General features: G+C 36.6%; 2 protein-coding genes across 3 annotated transcripts; one reads left to right on the top strand and one right to left on the bottom strand.

Annotated features, from left to right (window-relative positions):
- The first annotated feature begins 4,220 nt into the window (after nucleotides 1-4,220).
- LOC131335513 (protein SAR DEFICIENT 1) lies at nucleotides 4,221-15,377 on the top strand. The gene is made up of 7 exons (XM_058370907.1): nucleotides 4,221-4,458; nucleotides 4,730-4,805; nucleotides 5,200-5,749; nucleotides 10,218-10,378; nucleotides 10,682-10,876; nucleotides 11,027-11,129; nucleotides 14,733-15,377. The coding sequence occupies exons 1-7, from the start codon at nucleotides 4,376-4,378 to the stop codon at nucleotides 14,990-14,992; spliced, it is 1,428 nt and encodes a 475-aa protein (XP_058226890.1). The 5' UTR covers nucleotides 4,221-4,375; the 3' UTR covers nucleotides 14,993-15,377.
- A 1,358-nt stretch (nucleotides 15,378-16,735) lies between these two features.
- On the bottom strand, nucleotides 16,736-20,643 carry LOC131335512 (LEAF RUST 10 DISEASE-RESISTANCE LOCUS RECEPTOR-LIKE PROTEIN KINASE-like 1.2). 2 transcript variants are annotated; one of them, XM_058370905.1, is made up of 4 exons: nucleotides 19,773-20,643; nucleotides 18,517-18,552; nucleotides 18,119-18,361; nucleotides 16,736-17,891 (listed from the first exon to the last, which is right to left on the bottom strand). In XM_058370905.1, the coding sequence occupies exons 1-4, from the start codon at nucleotides 20,530-20,532 to the stop codon at nucleotides 17,008-17,010; spliced, it is 1,923 nt and encodes a 640-aa protein (XP_058226888.1). In that variant the 5' UTR covers nucleotides 20,533-20,643; the 3' UTR covers nucleotides 16,736-17,007. The 2 variants fall into 2 exon arrangements, with proteins under 2 accessions (XP_058226888.1, XP_058226889.1); XM_058370906.1 differs by lacking the exon at nucleotides 18,517-18,552 and having other exon boundaries at nucleotides 19,773-20,633.
- Between the last annotated feature and the right edge of the window lie 3,523 nt (nucleotides 20,644-24,166).

Genomic DNA, 24,166 nt, shown 5'->3' with positions numbered 1-24,166 from the left:
TCCTCAACCTTACCCCTCATTATCATAATCTTCACATCAGAATGAGAAGTTTGATGGCGAATCAAATACAGAGTTTTCCGGACAACAGTAAAGACAATACTCCTTGGAAGAATCGGTAGAACAGTAAAATTAGAACAATAAGAGCAAGTTTACCGGTTGTTTGCTAAAAAAACTCTTGAACAGTACACATTTTTTATTTTACATACTCATATTTCTTTTAACACTACACCAACAATGTTTATTTAACATATTCTCTATTAAAATACTATTACTTTTAGAGAAAAAAAAGTGAGTAAGAGACCATGAACAGTGTTCTGAGTGAAAAAAGAGGAGAAAGAAACTAAATTTTTAATGGGTAGCAGATGAACAGATCTTCGATAGAAATAGCTCAACACTGTTCACAAATGGGAAATACATGCCCTTTCCCCGAAGCAACTGCAGGTGGATTTTTTTATACTTTTCTTGGGTAAAATAGCAAAATAGGTACTCCCTCCGTCCCATAATATTTATCCGGTCCGCAAAACGAAGACGTAAAAATAATACAATTTTTGTAAGAAAAGTTGAAAAAAAATTCAACAATTTACTAGATCTTGACAAGTTCTTTTAACTTATGAAAAAAATTTGAATTTTTTCTTGAAAGAAATACATTATTTTATAGTCCTCGTTTTGCAGACCGAACAAATATTATGAGACTGAAGGAGTATTATAGATGTTCTAGTGTACTTGCTCAAAGTCCGGAGACTGTTCTAAGTCTAAAGATTATGATACCAAGCCCGCACACACTACACATTCAGTGTGTGTGGGCCCCACTATTATTGTGAGTGTGGGTGTGTGAATGGGTGTGTGAGTGGGTATGGTGTTAGAATTATTGATAATATTGAGGCGGAGAGTCAAATCACGTTAGTGAATACCTCCACTAACCTAACTCAATTCTCAAACAAAACAAAAACAACACACTTTCCTCTCTCTCTCCGCTTCCACCTCCACCACCATTTTTACTCTCTCTTTCTCTCTCCTCTCTCTCACACACACCCACACTCACAACCGCACACATCCCTTCTCTCCCATTTCCTTCCTCTGGCCAACAAGTCCAACCAATACACCACCATGGGCAATTGATCAACACAGCCAACAGGCCCAATACCACCACTCTCTGCAAATCGTTTTCTCCACTTGCTTGGTTTAGAAATATTCCATTCTCAATTGATAAACCATATGAATCAGGTTCTTAGAAGAAGGAAAAAAAAGTAGACATGAACCGAGATTCACAATAACCAGCAATCAAGTTTTGAAAAACAGATGTCCAACATCCAGTAAGATATATATTGCATACGATCCATATTACACAAGTCCTACCAAATTAGCTAACTTCGAATTTAATTCCCGTTGAAAATCTACTTCTGGTCACGCTTTCGGATTCCCATGGCCCCAAGCACTAACATAACCAAATTCTTTCCCATTTGGAACAAAATACCCATGGCCCCCCATGCACCAACAGACCCAAATTCTTCCACATTTAGCCAGATGGATTTGTTGCTTCGTAGACTTGTACTGAAGATAGTTCTAGGAAGTTTGGAGCTTCTACATTCGAGTGAATGGTGATGGGCTACAGATTTAGAGGAAGAGACCAAGAGAAAATTGAAGGGAGAGGGAGAGAGAGAGACTTGTGAGTGATTTTAGCCGAGTGAGGGAGAAAGTGGGTTTTGGCCCTTTTGGGAGAGAAGGGATGTGTGCGGTTGTGAGTGTGTGTGAGAGAGAGCTAGCCGTTCGGTTAAATAAGTCACTTGGCTTATTTTTTTGTCTTTATTCAAAAAAAATACGCATTTGTTAGTTTTTTAGGGATTATTGCTTCTTCATGACAAGAGGAATCTGAAAAGTAAAAAATTACGATCGAAATTCAAATTTTTTTCAATAAAGACCAAAAAATTGACTTATTGGCTTATTTTTGTCTTTATTCAAAAAAATTAGGTTTCAAGCGTAATTTTTTATTTTTTTAGATTCCTTTCGTCATGATTAAGCAATAATCTCCAAAAAATTGATAAACTAACAAATGCGAAAAAAAAATTAAATAAAAACAAAAAATAAGCCACTTGACTTATTTAGCTGAACGGCTTGGCGGTGGAGGCAAAGATGGAAGTTGGGAGAGAGAGGAAAGTCTGTTGTTTTTGGTAAGTGGGGGAGAGAGAGAGGAAAGTGTGTTGTTAAGAGAGGTGCTAGGAGCACATCAGATGTGACATTTTCTCACATACAGATGGAGCCCGTTCCAGTGGGCAGGCCCGTTCCAGTGGACCCCACTTGTATGTGAGATGAGTGTGACTAAGGTGTGCCAACACTAATGTGCCTCTAGTATTTTTGTTACTTTTACTTTTACAGGAGAGGGGGGGTACTTTTACTTTTACAGGGGGGGGTCCAACTAAAGGGTAAAATTGGGAGAAAAAGTAAAGTCTCGTGGAACTAACAGATTTGCTCGTGGCATTATCGCTGTACTTTTGGAAATTATTAAACATGAAAATGATTTGAAAATTGATCGGTTGGAGCTACAGAATGTTTTTTTCTTTTCTTTCTTTGAGCCTTTGGACAAAGATTATTTCTTATATATGTCCCCTTAGAATATAATAAATTCTTGAACTTTTCCCCCATAGAAATCCAGTTATTGGGCTGTTCTACAGGGATTTAGTTCAATACACCTTTATATAAGGATGTTTCTTTCTAGGCTATTGACAAAGACATCGTGAGTCTTTTTTTTATCGACAAAAGTAATATTTTATTAACAGTAACTTCTTTGTCGGTCCTGCCTGAGTGACAAAAGTTCGAAATACAGTCAGTTGGGACAAGCCCAAACACTTTTTAAGGGCAAAGCTCAATACACCTGTGGCTTAAAATGTCAAGATAAACTATAAAAGCAAAAAATAAATGGGCCTATATTTGCCCAAATATGAAAATACAGTGCACAGCTCAAGAAAATCCAAAATCTAGCCCTACTTTATTGAGAAAATTCAAAATCACCATCGCCCAATCGCCAACGCGCACAAGCTTCAGACAAACAACACAACCACCACCGATATGTGTGGTCTTTTATTTTGGGTTTTTTCTTCTTAAGAAAAAAAGATGTGTGGTATGAGGATTTGACCAAGATCAATTAAAGGTAGGTTAGGAGATCGCCCTAGCCTGCTTAATGAAGGGTCACCCATGCCACGGAGTAATTATTCAGAGATAGCGATGTCCTAAAACTCTTATCTAGCACTATCATTTTGTTGAATTTATATATTAGTATTGGATCTCATAAAAAAATGTAGTGGATGAAAGTGATGGTGTAACGATCCGTCCCAACTGACTTGTTAACCATTCATTTAATCACTTGGCTTAAAATGTTAATCTCAAGTTATACAGTAGTTGGTGGACGAATCCTTATAAACCAATTTCACTTTCCTATAATTCCAGATGTGGGACTCTTGTTATAAGAGTGGGTTCTCACAATCTCCCCACATTGGCTGTGCAACGTCCTCATTGCATTGGCCCAACAACCTTCTCCTGGTGGTCATGATGTGACACTTAGCTCTGTACAGCACAATCAATGTGCTCATACTAAATTTTAGAGGTGACCCCCACCATGAAGACCAGAGTTGTGCTTTGATACCAACTGTAACAATCTGCCACTGGTGGAGCACAATTTGGCTCTGCCCTAAATTAAGACCACCAACACTTTGTTTGGTTCAACTTTTTGAAAATTATTTTTGATGTAATGAGTAGTAATGAGTGAAGAGAGATAGAAAGAAAAAGGTATTAAAAAATATGTAGAGAGAAGGATGAGATGAGATGAGATGAAAATTGAATCAAACAAGGTACAAATAATTTTACCATGCCACGGGTGCGGTGGTGTATGGTGGGGGATATATTTTTGTGTGTGTATGTTATGGTGTGATGGCGTGTAGTTTTGTAGTATGTCTTTATTGATATTTATATTTATATTTTGATGTGTGGGTGTGGGTGTGGGTGTGGGTGTTGGTGAGAGAGAGAGCGAGAGACTTTTGAGGATAGAGTTGACGTCAAAGTCTTTACATCATAGCACATAGGTCATTACGCGCCTCCACTACCCGGATGGTTCCTCTATCATTCCTAGAAACTTCTATTTTTATAGTTCTTTAATCGGCTATACATATGCACCCCTACATCCCCATGTTCTGTACCCTTTGCCTCTTTAAGTATAAGAGAGAGAGAGAGAGATACAAAAACGCATGCAACCCAAATCTCATATTCCTAATTCTCTCTCTCTCTCTCTGATCCCTCTCTTCTCTCTCTCTCTTAGAGTTAATTATTCCGTATTAATTCTAGCTAGTTTGTACACTTGTGCTTTTGGCTTCCATTCTTGGAAATAATGGCAGCCAAACGGTTTTTTAACGATTCGGACTCAGACCAGCCAAATGGAAAACGAATGAGAACTAGACCTTCTTTTGCTTCGTACGTCTCCCAATATTGCACTTCCTTGTATTTTTTTTTTGTTGTTGATAAGTATTGCTTTCCTTATTTGTTTTCTTATATATATATATATATATATAAAAGTCATTGGCATCTTGTTAATTTGCCTAATGAAGCTTTTATTTTTTCAAGTACCATGCACCTTATTTTTCTCCTGATGTGTTTGTATGAATCTTCTTCATTGATTGATGCTGGCCGTGCTAGCTCTTACTATTTTTTTTTTTGTTTTGTTTTCTCGATCTCTTATGTGCAGTGTAATCGGAGAAGTGGTAATGGTGAATTGCTTAAAGAATTTCTGTTCAGCCTTGGAGCCAATGCTTCGAAAAGTGGTATGAGTAGTACCAAGCATCACATACTCCCTATATATGTGTGTGTGTGTTTTTGATCGGACCATATATATATATATATATATATTACTATATATACTCATCATATATACTTTTTGTTTGTGTACTTCATTAATTAATTAATTAATTCTTCAATCTTTTCTTATCATGATCGACTTGAAAAAATTAATGAAGTGATCGATATACTGTAACACATCATCTCTAACAGCTGAAATTCCGTTTACAGACTTACAGTAGTAATTAAATTAATTAACCAATATATATATATATATATATATATATATATATATATATATATATATATAGAATGGCTAGCTAGTAGCTAGAAGAAGTTCTAACATCTTGCAATTAAGTGATTCATGATATCGATGATCAGGTGAGTGAAGAGGTGGAAAATGGGATACAGAGGGGTGCAAGGTCATTAACTAGGTCTCCTTCATTGAGAATTCAAGCATTGGAACCATCAAGCTTGCAACTTATATTTAGCAAGAAACTTTCTCTACCAATATTCACTGGAAGCAAGATAATGGACATCGAAAACTCTCCTCTTCATATCCTTCTGGTAGACAAAACATGTGATCGTTTGGTTCCAACAAGTCTTCCTTTTACCTTAAAAGTTGAAATTGTGGTTCTCGACGGGGACTTTCCTCCACCCGGGGGTCAAGAAACTTGGACTAGTGATGGATTTGACAAGAATGTACTCAAGGAGAGAACCGGGAAGCGACCCTTGCTAAACGGAGAGCTGCAATTCACCATGAGGGATGGGTTTGCGCCTTTTGGAGAAGTTGAATTCACTGACAATTCGAGTTGGATTCGGAGCAGAAAGTTTAGGCTTGGTGCAAGAGTGGTTCAAGGTAGTAGCCGGGGTTTTAGGATACGCGAAGCCATGACCGAGCCTTTCGTTGTTAAAGACCACCGTGGAGAACGTAAGTTTCCTCTATCTACTTATTTGATCTCCTTTTCCTTGGGTTAGCATCGCCATAATTAACCTAATTAATTAAGAAACGGAAATGCGCTTTTGTTTCATATATAATTGTTCAATCAAAATCATTGGCGGTGACAATTTATAACAGAAAAGCGTCTTCATGAGTCTTTTGTTTTATAACATTCTAACACTATATAAAATCGTTATGTCCACAGAATTTGAAAATGGTTTTGTATTCCAAGTTATTAAAACTTTACTATACGTATTAATTCCAAATCAACATATATACAACAGTACTAAACACCGAATAAATATCAAATGAATTTGAGCCTCTATCTGTACGTTATCGATTGTTTGTTCTTATTTGGCAGTTTTATAATCATCAGTATCGAAATATAATGGGGGCAATCGGGCTACTAGTAATACTTGGTCAAAAAATATATAAGCACTTTAATTATAAAAAATAACTAACGTAGGGAGTATACTATTAGGACAATCGATCTTTAGTATCTTTCGATAGAGAAATCTTCTTTTCAATATATCTAAAAGGTTTGGATTCTCTCTCCCATCTTAGTTTTAATTTGGAGTGGACGTGGGATAGTTGTGTAAATTTGCATCATTGGTTGGTATAATCTATAGTTCGAATTTGTTACCAATAAAAATATCTAAGCAAATCTGTGTTATTGATTATATCAGTGAACAATCCATTAATACCTCTAAGTTTTAATTTGGAATGAATGGGATAGTCGTCTAAATTTGCATCATAAGTTGATATAATCAATAGTCTAAATTTTTAAAAGGGTTTTGTATGCCAAGTTAAAGACTGAAGAGATTCAATTCCTATCTAAAGTTGTGTTTTTATGTGAGACCCAACAATTAAATAGTGATATTGCAATGTCATCGCAGAGAGAGAGAGAGAGTTTATTATCCTAAAAACTGAGGAACCCGGATCCCCTGTTCAACCCGTCTGTCCCATCCCTCTCGGTCGTTGATCTCGCAAATCAACGGTTGAGATGGGCCGAGCACTTTTTTTTCAAAATGACGTCGTTTTGAAACAAAACATGCTCGGCCCATTTCAACCATTGATTTGTGAGATCAACGGCCGAGAGAGGTCGGACAGGGAGAGTCAGACAGAGGATCGTAAACTGAGTGATGTTTACGCGTGCGTAGGTCCTACCACTAGTATATGATTTGTCGTTTGTATTTTGTAAGGCACATAAAACCTCAACTGTCAGTCAATGATGATAATCAATCCTTGCCTGATAAGGTAATCTATTCTAGTTACTTGTTTAAATTAGAGCATCTCCAATGCACATTTCATTCCTCCATATCTTTATATTTTATTCTTTGATGTTTTTGGAGTATGTATTTGCTCCAATCTATCATTCATTCCTCAATATCTCCATAGTTTGATCCTCCAAATCTTATTCATCTTCCAAATTTTGAGAATGAGAAAGGTTTGGAGTACCAAAATCTGAAGACAGGGAAAAATGAAGGATAGATCGAAGCAAATACATATCCTCCAAAGTCCAAAACACTTTTTTTTTTTTTTTTCACATTTTGAAAGAGTAAAATATGGAAAATGGAGAATACATTGGAGATGCTTTTAACAATGACCGGTCAATACCAACTTGAAATTTTCTGGGACCGGAACATTTTGGGAGTATTTACTAGCTAGGGCCTAGGGCCTGTCCATATTACGAGGGAGACGTTGCTTTCTGCCTTGAAAGTTGAAACTAAGGGTCATCATTGGGCTAGGTCGGCTTAGCCCGTTAAGTCACTATTTAAGTCAACTCACGGATTGGGCCGAGCGGATTTTTTTTTCCAGGCCGGACGAGCCGGGCTATATAGCTTAAATTGAAGCCTAAGCCCAGCCCATGAACTAGCCAAATTGACGGGCTGCCGGGCCAAAAGCTGGGCAGGGTGACGGGCTAACATTCGGACAGGCTAAAATTTCCTTGGGCTTCGTCAAATTGGTGGTTTGTTTGTTGGTAGTTCAAAGTTCAAACCTTGGGCTTTGTTTACTGGTGGTTTGTGTGGCCTTGTGCATGACTAGAAGTCTAGAAATTATGCAATTAATTACAGTAATTGCTTACCTACAAAGCAAATGGAAGCTCACAATGACCAAGAAATGGCATTAATGAATTAATTGCTTACCTACTGGTTATTACTCTACCTACCAGATTACCCACTCGCTATTACTCTAGCTACCAGATTACCAAAGGTCAAAAAAGAAATGAAAAAAAAAAACAAATAACTAATAAGTGCATTTGCACTATTGAATTGTTTGTTTTATTTATCAAAAGATAAAAAAATATATGTTTTAAGTACTCAAATTAAATATGCATAAATTGTTACATAAAAAAGAAAGAGGCGAGGGATTGTATCACTACGAATATGTACATCCGAACTAAGTTGACACCCCCACACTTGTCAATCATGTGCACTACTCAACTTCTATAATTTGTAATATTGGGTGATTTTCGGGCTATCGGGCGGGTCTCACGGGCGGGCCGAGCAAAAATTCCTATGCCCAAGCCCGGACCATGAACACTTCGGGTTGGACTAGCCCGCCCGTTGAACGGGCTTGGGCCGGGCAATAGCCTGACGGGCTGATCGCGGGCGGCGGGCTAACTGTTGACCCTTACTTTTTTTTTTGATCCGAGTTGACCCTTACTTGAAACAATCTGTTTCGATACATAGGCCCTCCTCTGACTTAATTGTTATAATTTACTCCGTATTTGTTTTAGTTTGTCGTATTTTATTAGGGTTAAACATCCATGTTGACCAAAACGTTTTAAATAATTACAAGTTATAATAAAAGAACTAAGAAAAATGCTAAAAAACAGTCCAGTGGGCCGGTTGTCATTAATTAAGATTAATAAACTGTATTAAAATGTGCATAAACTATATACAAGTGTTTGAAAATTTTAAAAAGTGTACTGGAATGTTTTTTTTTTTTTTTTTGTTTTGGTCATTTTCTTTTTTTATTGATGCTCGAGGGCTGTCAATATAGAAGAACCCAAAAACTAAAAATATTAACTATTTTTTTTTTGAAAGGCAAAAAATATTAACTAATTAAGGACAAACAATTATGACCAATTGGGGCTAGCTAGCAGTCAGGACTCTTGCATCTCGCACTAGGAGGTCAAGAGTTCGAGTCTCCCCACCTGCGTATGAGTGTTTTTTCCTCAGAGGGATTTGCCTTTCTTTCTTTGTTACTACCATATAATTAGCTTATTTCTTGTATTTGTTATGTAAAAAAGTTTAAATGATATTTTTTTATTTTTGCAAGGTCTGTTCATATGTACTCTAAATCGAGAAGTATCGAAAAAGTGAAATATTTTATTAAATAACAAAACCAAATACATTAGTAAGAGAAGAAAATCACAAAGATAAAAAAATAACTTTAGTTAGTCCAAACTAATTCGGGCATTCACGCTAATATATATATATTTTTATAACAATTTGTGCCAAAATTGCATGTTGTTCACAATAATCAACAAGTGTTGACATTTTAGCATCTTATTCACACTAATTCACAACTTATCCACACTATTCCATTCACAATCGACAACACCAAAATTGCATCTTGTTCACATCAATCAACTTATTCATTAGTGTGAATAATAACAACTCGTATTCAACAATTTATTCACACTAATTTATTCGTTAGTATAAACACCCCCTGCCATGTTCGTTTTAGGATTTTGGGTAATGAGTGGAGAGAGATGGAGAGAGAAATTAGAATAATAATTAAGAGGAAATTTATTGACAACCATGCGCAGAAAAAAAGAGAGTACAAAGTTCAAAATTTCAAAACGAACATGGTGAGTTGACTCAGTTGTACCATACACGGACAAATTGTAGTGAATCTCAGGTACTTTCAATATATTCTGGAAAAAAGTAACTTTTGCTCTAAGGCTTTTAAGCCTTTAACGCTATGCGACGTGTTTAATTAATGATTTGAAATGTTGGCTGGAATTGGTTCAAGTGGTATGACCTAAGAAAATAATACTGTAGTACGTCCACACAAATATTTTGTGGAAATTAAAAGTTGTAGCTGGACTGAAGTTATGACCGGCCTCCAACAAAAGTACTACATATAACTTAGACCTTTAATTAAAGTGCCAAAGCAGCATTGCAACATATAGTGACACATTGAAGAATGCCTAATTCCGGGAGATCTTTTTTTTGCATTGTAATTAAGATTAATAACATCTTATGAGGCGATATTAGCGGTTCTAATATTATTTTCATTAATTTATTCGTGTACTACTTTTCATGAATTCCATTAGGGCCGGGGTTTACTCCAATTTTGTAGCTTATTATATAATCATATCCATGAGCGTATCGTTCTCATTTTGCTTGTTTTGAAGATTTGAAGTTGTACGATCGTGCATGGGGTTGGCTTGAATTAATGAAAAGTTTAATCTTAAGTAATAAATATTGTGGACATAAATATACAGTATACAAAAAGCATCACCCACCCATGCTAGAAGACGAAGTATGGAGATTGGAGAAGATTGGGAAAGATGGAGCCTTTCATAAGAAGCTAACCTCCATGGGTATTAACACTGTTCAAGACTTCTTGAAGCTCTCTGTTGTGGATCCATCCAAGCTCAGAAAGGTATCCACATATTCTTCATCATCTACTGTCTGTGTGTGTGTGTGTATATGTGTGTGTATATATATATATATATATATATATATATATATATATATATATATATATATATATATATATATATAGGAGTATTAAACTTTGGCCTGTGATATTGCCATGTAGTGCCCAAAAACCACTGATAATTACTCCTCCAAAAGAAATTACTATAATTAGTTAGAAAACTGTGGCATTTTCTTTCCAAATTAAATGGAGTAACTTGGATTTTCTTTTCCTCTTTTTTTTTTCTTGTTTTTTTTTGTAAAACAGATACTAGGGATTGGAATGTCAGAGAAAATGTGGGAAGTAACCATAAAGCATGCAAGAAGTTGCATTATGGGTAACAAATTTTATATATCCCGTGGGCCCAATTACACTTTGATGTTGAATCCTATTTGTCAAGTCATCAAGGCTATGATAAATGAACAAACATACCCTACAACCGGAATCACAAGTATGCATAAGGTATGAGCTATAGGCACTTAATTATTTCTTCTCTCTCTTATTACTAATTTCTTCGATAAACTAGTCTCAGTCCTTTTTGTAATTTCATATATACTACTACGTTTTTGGTTACTTATTTAATTTAATGATGCCACTGTACTGATCGATCAGGCCTATATTGAGAATTTGGTGAGAGAAGCATTTGCTAGTTGGAATTCCTTGGAAGAAGTTGATGGACTACTTCTGAATGAAACGCCTCTGCTACTAACCCAAGGTATTTTTGTACATCTCTTTCCCATTGATAAAAAGAATAAACTTGCAACTCAGTACTAGCTACTACTAACAGGAAATGGAATACAGAGTTTTAATTTGGAATATATACCGGGTATACCCAAGGCCTGCATCCTCCCTTAATAGAAAATACAAACAAAGCTCGGAATTAATGAAATCTAAACTATCATGAGCCTAGTCATGGTTTGGTTCGCTTTCTTTATTACAAGGACATCCGCACACGTATTTCCTTCTCGATCGATACATGTGCTTTTTAAGTGTTGTTCTATGAAATTGCCGCATCAAAAACCAACAACCATATATAATGTCAACCAAATTATGACTATCATTTTTGTACGTCATGCAACAATTGCATTGGTGCTTTGGAATTTACTTACATCTTAAGCTTTTGAATTTCCATATCCTTTGCTTCGCAAAATACTTATTCTGATCGTCTATTAGTATCATTTAATACAATGTGTGAAAAAGCTCAATTCCATAAAATTGACAAAATTGTCACAAGTACTCTACCAAAACTCATTGAAATTAGCTTTTATGATTAACCATCTAGAATTCTGCATAAAAAAAACTTGAATATATATACAGTTCGGTTCAAGTCCACACCATCTTACAGTCCGCACCTCTCATTTTCTGATCAATTTTTGATGATCCGAACCGTTCAATGTGTTTAAAACGTGATTTTAAGGGTACTTGTGAGAAATCAGCTCAAAAAATATCGAGAAGAGCTTGATCCATGCAGTTTTTCATAAAATAGTTTCTATCGGCATTTATGAAAAGCTGCTCAGATCAAGTCCTTCCCGGTCATTTTTCTTGCTTATTTTTGTAATGGTACCCTTAAAATCACGTTTTAAACACATTGAACGGTTCAGATCATCAAAATTTGATCAAAAAATGAGAGGTGCGGGTGGTACAGACCGTAAGATGGTGTGTGGACTTGAACCTCTATATATATACTATACATTTTTTTTTCATGTCGCTTTTAGTTTTTGGTCAGAAAAATTACCCTACTTCGTTTAAGTAGTGCATAATTTTGTAGTGAACATGTCTTGGTCATTACTGTTGAATTGTAACTTAATTGTGTGTGGGGTTGAGTAGTGTTTTTGGTTGAGGAGACAGAGAGAGTGGGAAGACAGAGGAGAAGATAAGAGTGATGAACGAGGGGCCTAGCCCGACTGTGCTATTACGTTGAGTTAAAGGCAGTTGGTTGCATAATGGAGATGCAATTGAATGCTGCATTTGGCTGTGTATAGCTAGTGGTTGTGCACGTGTGTTCTGTTACTAATTGAGAATTCTATATATGTATTGTCTTTGTGTAGTGAAGTGCGTGGGAAAAGAGAGTTAGAGAACATGGAAGTGAGATTGGGGAGCCCCCCACACCAACAATATTGGAGTAAATTGTGTGTGAGAGAGTGGAGAGGTGTTTGAGAGTTGAGTGTATATAATTTTGTGCATACATATTAATAAAAGAAGGGAGACTTAACAAAAAATTCCTCATATTTATATTTTTTGAGCTAAAAAACATGCACCTTTTGCAATCAAATATAAGGACAAATGTGCTACATGATTACTAAAATACTTTTTCTACAAAACTAGTGAAAGTTCACTAATAACTGAAAGTTAATTAGTGAAAGTGCCTAAAAATCTAAGGTAGCATATGAAAGTGTTTAAAATCCTAAATCGTAGGGTACCATATGAAAGTGCCTAAAATACTAAAAACTTTATAATAAGAAAGTGCACTCTAAAATCCTATGAAAGTGCTTAAATCCTAAAGTACCCTACCCTAAGCTACCCTACAACCATAGGATACCCTACCCTAGGGTAGTTTTTTTCCGTGAAAACATGTTTTGTCCTTATGGCTCAAGAACTCAAAAAGTTAAAGGACCTCTATTGAAAACTATTTTGTTAGCTTCCTTCCTCTAAATGAAAACTATTTTATTGTTCTTATATCCACCCAACAATTACCCTCATCTTTTTTTTTTTTTTGGAACTAGTTTTTTGTTATAAAAGGGACCCAGCCCAAACCTCAAGGATATGGCATTAAGAAACTCTACACTAGGACATGCCCTAGCTGTAGCAAAACAAGACTCTTGATTAAAAAACAAACAAAGAAGCCAAACTAGGCTTTACAAAGGACCTCAACAAGAAGACCCCAATCTAGAATCAAGCCTTGGTTCTTAGCAGTCCAAGTCACGCACCTCCAAGAACTCATACAAGCTTTAACTTCCTCCACGACCAATCTTTCCACTGAAGTAGAGTCATGCCCAACCTCTTCCATTGCGTTCTTTCCAGATAATACACAGAGGCAGCAATACAAAGTTTGAAAACATTGGATTGCATAGAGTTATCCTTGTAGTGAATTGAACCCCAATGCACCGCAACAGGTCACAATCAGGTAAAACTAGATCACATTTTGATTTTACAGCCTTCCAAATAAGAGAGGAGAAAGGGGAGTCAAAAAATAAGTGGGAATGAGATTCATAACCACCATAGCACAGAACGCAAGAACAATCATTAAGAAGACCCCAAGTCCTTAGCCTATCCTTGGTAGACAACCTACCAAGCAAGGCCAACCACAAAAATAAACGACCACCTTGGGACATGCCTGCTGAACCACACCATTGTAAACCAATGAACCTCTGGGCGTTTAGATCTCAAAGCTTGCCAGGCTGACTTAATAGAAAAAGAGCCAGAAGCATTCAAAGTCCAAATCACTAGTCCTCATTGTCAACATGTGGAATGAGATTTGGATCTGTATTGGCTATAATCTCTCTGATAATAGGATGCCTACTCCTTGACCACCTCCAAGAACCATGATGAATAATAGAGCTAACTGTTGCATGAAGAGATCTACTAAGGTTAAAAGACACTTGATCCCCATATTTCTGAAATAAAGGGCCCAGTGTATGCCAATTGTCTAGCCAAAGGAAAGTACTGGAGCCATTACCAACCCTGGATAGAATAAACTGTTGACCTTCTTTCCTTAGCCCAAAAATCTTCCTGAGAGTCCATGAGGAGTCAGTTGGTAGGTTCATAGACCGAATACAGTGGTTTTTAATCACATAAGAGTGATACCCTCATCTTGATGTGATCATATCCTCAATTTACGTGCAGCGCGCTGCACAATCATAGATTAAGAAGGGTAGATGGTTATTGACCTAGTTCAGGTTTAATGTCATCCATCGGTTGAACAAGACTTGCCAATTAAATTGCTCAACAGAGAAAAAAAAGACTTACCAATTAAATTCTTTAATATGCATGATTGACCTATTTATCCACTATTCTGGACAGAAAGAACAATTTTCTTCGTACTGAATCAAGTTGTTGACCACATACTTGGTGTGATCATTCCTTAAAGATTGCATACTCTCTCTCTCTCTCTCTCTCTCTCTCTCTCTCTCTCTCTCTCTTAGTATTTATATTTCGAGTACTGAATTGCGGAGCTGATATAAATATAAACTTTTTCCAGAATTCTCGTACAGAATTTAAAAAATTCCTCATCGTATGATTTCAATCCATTTTTGTCAAGTTATTCCCCCTTACAATTAATTTTACATGTACTAATGATGCATCGCTATGCACATTACAGGTAATGTAGTCGAGCAGTATCCTAACCATCATCAACAGAGCATGGCAACATCATATGATCAACAACATTTATCAATAACTGATGGATCCATGGAGGTGGCTTCAGCAGCAACCAACAGAAACATGGAATGCAATGATCACTGGCTTGTTAATTCAACACTCTTCAGTAGTCCAATTGAAGCTGGTGTTCATTGCAACTTCTCTGAGTCCTCATCCGATGATGATTTACCACCTGCAAGGCGTTTCATCCACCATACTTGATAGTATTGATGGAGGTGAGGCGGATGCTATGGCTCCAGAAAATGATCCCCCGAAACTTCACCGAATTTAGAACAAGTGGTTGTGATCCACTTGGATGTGTAGGGCTCCGGCCTACACTCAGCCACTCTCAACCACCTATATTAGATTCCGGTTGAGTTTCGGAGACCATACTCTGGGATCATAGAATTTCTCGATGGCATTGTGCCCTCTATCCTAATTTGATGCATTTAAGCATATACTCCTATAAAGCCGCCCTTTTGTAAAAAAATAATAATGTGGCTTGGCACTTAGAAAGAAGCACAAGGCTCTTCTGAATATGTTTACGACGTGGGGAAAAATCCCGAGATACTGAAAAATGCAGTAAATTGTGATTTTAATTAGTGAAGCTCTTGTTTTGCGTAAATCAATTGAAACTTTGATGGTAAAAATTTTCATATATAGTGAAAAATCACAACTAGTCATGTTTTCCCTGGGGAAAATTTGATGTATGTTTCAAAGAAGTTGTTTGCGCATGGCATTTGGTTTAGTTCAAGCATTGTGCACCGGCTATGAATTTGATTTTAAAATGTAAGGATATTTTCCTAGTCCTTACGAGAAATTCTATCACTTCTGCAACCCCTTACAAACCACATTGTATCAGTGGTCGATATTTTGGAATAGTAGTACTCAGAAAGTTAGAGAACTCTGTTTACCATATATACTACCAAAAAAACAGAAGCCCGGGCAGAGCACATGGTGTTTATCAATCAAACGGTTAATCCTTGCTCAATTTACTACCTATAGTAAACTAGGACTTATAATCTTACTTACAAGGATAATGCAGACCAAAAACGAACGGAACAGTACTGTTTGGCTGATGCAATACTCAACACGAAGAGTGTCCGACTAGAAGAGCAACTTTCACAAGAACGAACACTTTGATGTGTGTGTGTGTGTGTGTGTCTAAGTGGGGTAAATATCGGTTAGCACAGCCTATACCGCAAAGCCTTCTCATATACAAAATCCTATACCGCAAAGCCTTCTCATATACAAAATCCTGTACTGCAAAGCCTTCTCTCCGTCTAAAAAACCTCTCCATATATCTCCCCCTCTGTTTCACAAAGTGTGCTCAACGGACGGTGTAGTTAGCAAATTAAAGAAATGACCGAGAAGCGTTTCCACACTTTGACAGCCACCACCAGGGCATGTGCATTGGGAAAGATCGTGTCATGTCCAATTTAGCCATTTGTTTAAGGAAGCTTGTGGCAAAAGAAAAGAGCAGAGTCGAGTTTCCCAAGTTTCGTGGGGAAAGATGTTTTTGCAGTATACATTTTCCCCACTGCTACATAGAAACTCGAGCGTATGTGTGCATTCATAGAAAAGGAGCTTATTAGGAAAGATCATGTTTTTGTGTTTCTGCTAATTGAAAACTAATCAACTATGCAAGAAAATTGGCCGACGTTGCGTACTTAAAAAGGCAAGTTGAGTCCAGCTGGAAGTGCACCAATTACTCCGTATTAATGTACTCCGAAAGATGGCGGCGAGAGTCTCCACAATATCTGATTTAGTACTCTACTCACTCCTGGTCTTTTTCCTTCTTTCAAAAATTATCTTCAATTATATAGATAGGAGTATTCAATTGATCGCACTGGATTTGAGCAGCAGCATGCAGTGATGCAGGTTATTACGTACTAGTAATTTCTTCTAAGAGCCTTAGAAGTTGGACCCATTTCAGAGTATAGAATCGTCATGCCAATCTCTAACTCAATTAGTACTATAATACTATACCCTGTATTATTTCCTCAATCTCCGTCAAATTTACAAATGCCTCTTTCCCAGTCGTAGTAGTAATTAATTAGTACTACTAAAATAAAGAACACGCCGAGTTGGATTTTGTATCCCAAAGAAATCGCCTAATTTCAATGTACATCCTCTTCAAGATATCTCAACGTATTAATTAATTATCACTAGTAGATAGAAGATGGAATCGCCACCTGAAAATGTATAATTGAAAGGGTACAATAAAACTTAATTGCTCACTCTGCACTATTTACCTCGCCAACTAAGCTAGCTTTCAGCATTACTGCCTCGTGAGCCGGAATTTCCAGTTCCTCTGCACTTTTTGCATCATAATCTTCTCTCTGAATTCCAATCAAAGCCCCCAACACCTCTTCCATAGATGGCCTTGTCTCCCTAGCATTTTGCAAACACTGAAATGCCAATTCTGCCACCTCAGTGATCATCTTCCGCACCTGATGGTCCGATTCAAATCCAAGTTCTGGATCGACAAGATCGTCCAAAGTATGACTTTGTATCTTAGCTATAGCCAAGGTTGATAAATTGACCTCATGACGATTCCTATTGATATCCACAGCAGGCTTCGATGATATAAGCTCAAGCAAAACAACCCCAAAACTGTAAACATCACTCTTGGTAGTGAGTTGATAGGATTCGTAGTACTCGGGGTCCACATATCCGAGAGTGCCTTGAGGGGCAGTGGAAATGTGGGTAACGTCAATTGGGGAGAAGCGGGAGAGCCCAAAATCCGCGACTTTGACACAAAAATTATTATCTAGCAGAATGTTGGTTGTTTTAACATCGCGATGGATGACATTGGAGGCATGGAGGTAGGACAATGCGCTTGCGGTTTCTATGGCAATCTTCATTCTAGTGGGCCATGAGAGGGATTTGGGTATTGCTCGTTCGTGATAGAGATGGTCAGCAACTGTGCCGTTAGGAATGTATTCATATACAAGGAGGAGCTCATGACAGTAGCGCGAGGTGCACCCGTATAGGGAGACAAGGTTCTGGTGGCGCAAGCATGTGAGTATCTCGACTTCGTTCATGAATTGCGCTTCCCTCTTGTGATTATGGTCATACAATCGCTTGACCGCTACAACACGCCCATCTTGAAGCTTGCCTAGTCAAAACATAGAGCAAAAGTGACCAAATTTTACTGGACAGTATTCAGACTCCGGATAATTTTCATGTCATGTGTCTAAAATGAAATGTGAGTTCGGTACACAATGGAACGAGTGCTGTTTGCCACTGATCCAGGAATAAACTTTCCATTCCCTCAAGGAAGGAAGTAAGTGGTGCAAAAAAGTTACCACAAACCTGGCCAAACCGACCGGTGTTAATATTTACCTTGGTATACGGTGCAAAATCCTCCATCTCCTATTTCTCTCTTCGTATCGAAATTGTGAGTTGCTTGTACGAGCTCGTCATAGGTGAAAGTTTTTATTCCACTGTGGGCGTATCCTTTCTCAAGATCCGTCGGCAACATTGAAGAGGTACGTGTAGGTTTATTACGCTTTTTCATCAAGCCTTTATGAATAAAGAAAACAAGGCCCGTGATGATAAGGAGGGAACCAGCTGCTGTGCCAAAACCTGTATGGAAATCGGAGTTAGAATGTTTGTTTAGAAGTTTCGACAAATGGTTGTGCTGATCGAGGAGATATTAGAAGAAATGTGTGTGTGTGTGTCTATATATATATATTGATCGGCAATATTTTAGAATAAATTTGTTGTGAGGAGCACTTTACCTATGCCAAGCTTTGCTGTTAAACTCAATCTCTTCCCTGTAGTGATTTATAACCATTGAAACAGTTAACAATTAGTCCACAGACTCCACACGGAAGGATTCTTGATTTTAAATAGTGCACACATGGTTTCTATCAGCCATACTACAGATTTTCTGTGGTGCTTTCTTCTTTTTTTTTCCTGTTGTAAAAAAATTGGGACCGAACAAGCAGAGTACTGCACTGCAACCATTATTAGTTATCGATCCTGATAAAACTTAAAAGCCATGCCTTCAATTCTGTGGCACTTGGTGTTTACGAGTGACAAACTGTTGTTACTTTCAGAACGTTAAAGATGTAAAATATGAAAGAGAAATTTTATTGAATTCGATTATATGAAACCTTACAATAAGCCCTCTATTTACAGTATATTTAGGAGAGGAGAGGGAGCCTAATTATGGAATAAAATCATACTAATTAACTTTATGGAAGAAAATCATCATAATTACAATCAAATTATAATCTTAAGATCAAGATTTTATTTATTATATCTATTTATTCTTGGGCAAAGTCCACTTTCACCCCTAGTGAGTTTGGTTATGTGCGGATACATCTTTTATGATTTAAAAGTGTGCACATAACCCCATGTTGTTTTAAAATTGTGCGGATAGACCCTCTGCCGCCATGTTTTCCATTCATATTAACGGAGGTATATCTCATACGCCTCTAGAATGTAATCTGAGTCGTTCATAATATATTAAATAAAGAATAGACTATTCTCTATAAAAAAAATTCATCACGATCAAGTATTAATAACTCAGTGATCTAATTTTTAGTAAATTCAAATTTGAAAATTTTATTTCATAACAAAATCGATTCGACCATGAGCTTTTTATTTTTTTGATTGACTTGAATTTTGGTATAGATGTAGTACTCGTCAAACTTTATAATATGAACGTTTTGTATTCAATTTTTGGTATAGGGAATGATGTGGTTAAATTTAAAAAAGAAGAAGAATCAAAGGACATGATGAGGGTATATCTATCTTTTAATGTTGTGTCCGTTAATATGGATGGAAAATATGACGGCAAGGGTCTATCCGCACATTTTTAAAATCATAGGAGGTTATGTGCATACTTTTAAACCATAAGGGGTGTATCCGCACATGGCTTATACCACAGGGGGTCAAAGTGCACTTTGCCCTTTATTCTAACAGAAGAGAAACGAAATTCAATTGTCTTTAAGAAAAAAATCAGTTAAGTGTAAAGATATGTATTTACCGTCATCACAGGTTCTTGAATGGGGTTTATCGGCGCAAAAACAGGTAAATTCGTTATCAACCCAAAGACAGCTCCCGCCGCTTCTCTGGCAATCATTGCAATAAGTTTGGTTCCATTGCAAAACAAACCCTTTCCTCAAAACATCAGTGAAGTTCATCTTCAGCAATTCTCTGATATCTTGACCTTCCACCGGTGCATTAACCAAGGACTGGCACGAATCAATGGAGTAATTATGGTGCTTCAGAATATCAATATGAAAAACAGCAAAAGAGTGATGGGTAGAATTGCTAGCACAAGAAACTGAGTATGTTTGAAATTTTTTGGGATTTTTGGTGCAACGGTAGAAAAAGAAGAGATCCGCATAGCTTGGACTATTGATGAATGGAGTTGTTTCTGTGCTAAAATTATGGAGAGGAAGTGGGCACGAATTATCAAAGTTCAAAAGCATTTTGCTCGCCAAGCGAAGTGAATTGTTGGAGTAGAAGATATCTTTGATGATATATTTGTCACCCGAAATCGATACAACCGGGTTTTTTCCATCACAAGTGACCTCAAAATTGGGGAGACCACAGTAAGACTGTTGTTGATTAGCAATCCAAAAGGGATAGCTTATATTTGGACCATTTCCACAGTTTCCGACATTGCAGGGTTTGAAATGTTGGTCGACGGATAAAGCTGTAGCCCATAAGATCGTAAAGATGGTAGAAATAGAAAGAAAATGGTAAGGTTTACTGAAAGTAAAGAAGCTATTGAGGTGCATTTGGGGAGGAAGGAATGAAGAAAGCTCAGAAAAACAGGGGAGAAAGAGGTGGACTGGAGGAGGAAGGTTTGTAAGTGGAGGGAAGCATTCGGAAAAGATTCTGTTTGATCTTTCGATATGAGTCAGTTTTTAGGGTCCTATATTTATTTATAGTAGTATGTGATTGATACGCCCTTGTGCTATTTGGGATTTTAATGATTGGAATGGTCTTGCATTCTTCAACTGCAAGTTTTATGAATGCAAAAAATGGAGGACTTGAATTTCAACCGTATGTTTGACCAGTTGATGCTACTCCTTATTTGTGCAACCATTGACCAATGTGAAAGCATCCAACCTTAAATTAATTGACAATAAACGAAGAGATTGCTCAGGCTTATAGACTAATTTTGGAGGAGATAACTAAACAATGTTGGATAAACTCTAACACTTCCTTACACATGCGACCCCCGACTTGCACGTGGAAAGTTAAACAAGCAATCCATAAAAACATGGATCACAACAAACAACGGTGCACTTATGACACAAATAAGGAGAGACAAAATTTCCAAAACACTAGCTCTGATACCATGTTAACGCATCAAACTTAAAACCAATTGGCTATTGAGTGGAGAAACCGCTCAGACTCGTATACTAGTTTTGGAAGAAATATTTAACCGATGTGGGACAAATTTCAACAATCATCTTGTTGGTTCCTCTGATTGGATAAGTCCAAATGAATAGTCGAAACTAGGTATGTAAACTATATATTTACATTTAGAAACAAATATTTGAAAGTATGCGAATTAGGCACTGTTCTTCTTTCTCTCAAAACCTTCTTTTTCAAAAAGAAGGTAATTTCAAATTCAAATATAACGAAAATGAAAAATAATTTTTTAATTTTTTTTGCATCGTTTAAAAGATCTCAATGAGATTTATCAAACAAAATTCATATTGGTAGAAAAATTATTTGCGTCAACACATAATTTTTGACCTTGAAATTACATTCTTTTTCCCAAAATCTTCTTTTTTAAAAAGTGGAATGCCACCTTACTTTTTTTATCAATCGGGCCAGTTTTTACCTTTCTTCTCCCTTCCCCTCCCTCCCTAGGGTTTCACAACCCTAATATAGTGGCGAAAGGGGAAGGCCATGACACTGGTTCTCAATCTCCCTTTTTGTTTTTTTGTACTTGGTTTGTTTTTCTCATGTCTCTTCAGATCAACTACTTGTCATCTAATTTGTGAGAGTTTTGTCTCTCCTTTCTATAAGAATTTTGTCTCTCCTTATTATGAGAGTTTTTAGTTTTGTCTTTGGGCGAATATTAAATCTACAGATCGAGTTCTTTCAGATGATATTGCTTCATCACGGCATCCGAGTGAACAGTGCTACACAAAATTGCACAAAAAAACAAGTACCCAAGAAATCATTGTAACATCATTCAAGGGTTTTCCAAGGAAAAAAATTTCCATGAGCCCGCAGTATTTGAATATCAGGTAAAGAATCAAACCAACAGTGAAAATCGCTTAACGGCGAGGCGGTTGGGTGGTGGTGTTTGCTAGCTGGTGAGGCTTATGGTATTTTGTGCGGCGGCGGTTTAAGGGCAGGTTAGGGTTTTGTGAGGTTGGCTTGGCGGGTCTTTCCTGGCCTGTTTGTGTTGTTTGGGCTTTATTGTTTATTTAGATTTCGGGTGGGCTTTATTGTATTATTTTTGGACTCCCGTTTAGACCTTTGGGCTAGGCTTTGGCCCTTGTGATGTACTATCCAACTTTCTGTTGGATTTCCCTTTCCCCTCTCGCCATTTTAAATAAATTTTTGCCTATCAAAAAAAATAGTGAAAATCGCACTTTATTTTGCACCAATGCATTTTTCTTGGAAAATTAATAATTACTCAATGAATAAAAAAGAGAATGGAATTTTACACCCTCCCTGTTCTTATAATAATTGGAATCCATTTTTGTCTTCATTGATATAATTAGATAATGGTGTCCTTTCACATGTAAAAAAAAAAAAACACCCTGAATGAGGTAATGTTGTATCTTCAACTACAAGAGAACCAAAAACAAGTACAATTATATACTCTAGACCTCACTAACTCCCGCTAATGTATGTCGTCCGATAAAAAAAAAAAAAAAACCATTCACATTTTCTTTTGCACATCAATGTCCAGAGCTTTGTTTTGATTTTAATTGAAATCTTCACAAGTGAACGGTGGGATTGGGCACTCAAAACTTTCGCAGCCACATCAGTTATAAAAAAATTGATATATATATATATATATATATATATATTGGATGGCATTTTTAATATAGATGTAGCGTGTTGGGGTATGTATATTCTCTTTAATTATTATTTTATTACTATAATAAAGACATACTTGTGAGTTGAAGCTTGTGTAGGAGTCAACACGATAATGGCCACTTGTGGGAGTAGAGAACTAGGATGTAAATGTGAACGAGAGAAATATTAACATAACAAAGTGGGGGGACATGAAACGAGTGAAAGTGACGGTTGGTAAGTAAATGTGGTGGAGTTTTGGTGACAAATTTGGGTGAGAAAGAGAGATAGATTCAAGTGAAAGCGTGTGGAAAAGAGAAGGCCCCGGCCCACACTCTTTCAAGAAAAACCTGGCCTCTTTTCACATTTGCTGATAATGAGATCAAAGGATGAGCCAATGGTGACGGAGACACGTGCACACTACGCTATACCCAACCACTAATGGCAATGGGTTGATTTGATCCGGGTTCTGCGATTACCATATCCAAATTCAAAGTAGTATACATTATGGAAATGATTTTGCCACTCTATTTTTTTGTTAACACCACTTTTCTGCAAGTATATTTTTACACCAAAAATACACTTGCAGAGAAGTGGCATTAACAAAAAATAGAATGACAAAATCAGCAGCCATTATTATTCCTACTAATGATGTTACAAGGATTGGTTTTTGGGTTTGGTTCGAATTTGGTCCGGATACTTGCTAATACAAAATCCAAACCGAAACTGGCCAAGTATCATGATTTTAAAACCAAAATCGCCAATGGGTGGGAAAAAAAAAAAAAAAAAACTAGGCCATATAGGATTGGATCGGTTCGAATATCCATTGGTTTCGAGTTTGGTCCGTGTTGTCTCTATAAGAGCATCTCCAATCCAACATCCCCCAAATCTTCATTTTGGAGGACCAAAATATTATTTAATAATCAAAAAGCAAACTTAGAGGGTTTTACTATTCATAACAACTCCAATCCAATACTCTATTTCTTCTTTATATGTTAAAAATCTCACTCCAAATCTCAAACTTTATCACTTTCCCTCCAAAATTCAAGTTATCATATTTTTATTTTTATAAATAAATACTCAAAATTGGTTTTATTTTAAAGATAATGTAAATATCTTTTAATTAGTAATAATTTTACAAAAGATAAATGCACCAAAACCTGTAAATATCTTTTAATTAGTACTAATTTTACAAAAGATAAATGCACCAAAACCAATTTGATGATTAAAATGAGATATGAAAAGGATGAATAGTGAAATGAAGGAGATCCTCTAGCCGAGCAAAAAAAAAATGAAGGAGATCCTCCATAAATTTTTGGTGCTCCAAATATGGAGGACGAAAATCAATCCTCCAAAATGGAGGCAAGTATAGAGGATGAGTTT

This window comes from Rhododendron vialii, chromosome 8a (genome assembly GCF_030253575.1).
Source record: "Rhododendron vialii isolate Sample 1 chromosome 8a, ASM3025357v1".
Classification (NCBI taxonomy): domain Eukaryota; kingdom Viridiplantae; phylum Streptophyta; class Magnoliopsida; order Ericales; family Ericaceae; genus Rhododendron; species Rhododendron vialii.
Note: the sequence above shows the minus strand (reverse complement) of the source record. Positions and strands in the feature narration are given on the sequence as shown.

What these genes read in the sequence shown, in the direction of transcription:
- LOC131335513 (XM_058370907.1), top strand. Translation starts at nt 4,376, where the DNA reads ATGGCAGCCAAACGGTTTTTTAACGATTCGGACTCAGACCAGCCAAAT. An exon ending in TAAAGACCACCGTGGAGAAC is followed by an intron (nt 5,750 to 10,217) that starts GTAAGTTTCCTC and finishes ATAAATATACAG; the next exon opens with TATACAAAAAGCATCACCCA. An exon ending in GCCTCTGCTACTAACCCAAG is followed by an intron (nt 11,130 to 14,732) that starts GTATTTTTGTAC and finishes TGCACATTACAG; the next exon opens with GTAATGTAGTCGAGCAGTAT.
- LOC131335512 (XM_058370905.1), bottom strand. Translation starts at nt 20,532, where the DNA reads ATGCACCTCAATAGCTTCTTTACTTTCAGTAAACCTTACCATTTTCTT. An exon ending in TTCAAGAACCTGTGATGACG is followed by an intron (nt 18,553 to 19,772) that starts GTAAATACATAT and finishes AAATCACTACAG; the next exon opens with GGAAGAGATTGAGTTTAACA. An exon ending in AACAGCAAAGCTTGGCATAG is followed by an intron (nt 18,362 to 18,516) that starts GTAAAGTGCTCC and finishes ATTTCCATACAG; the next exon opens with GTTTTGGCACAGCAGCTGGT.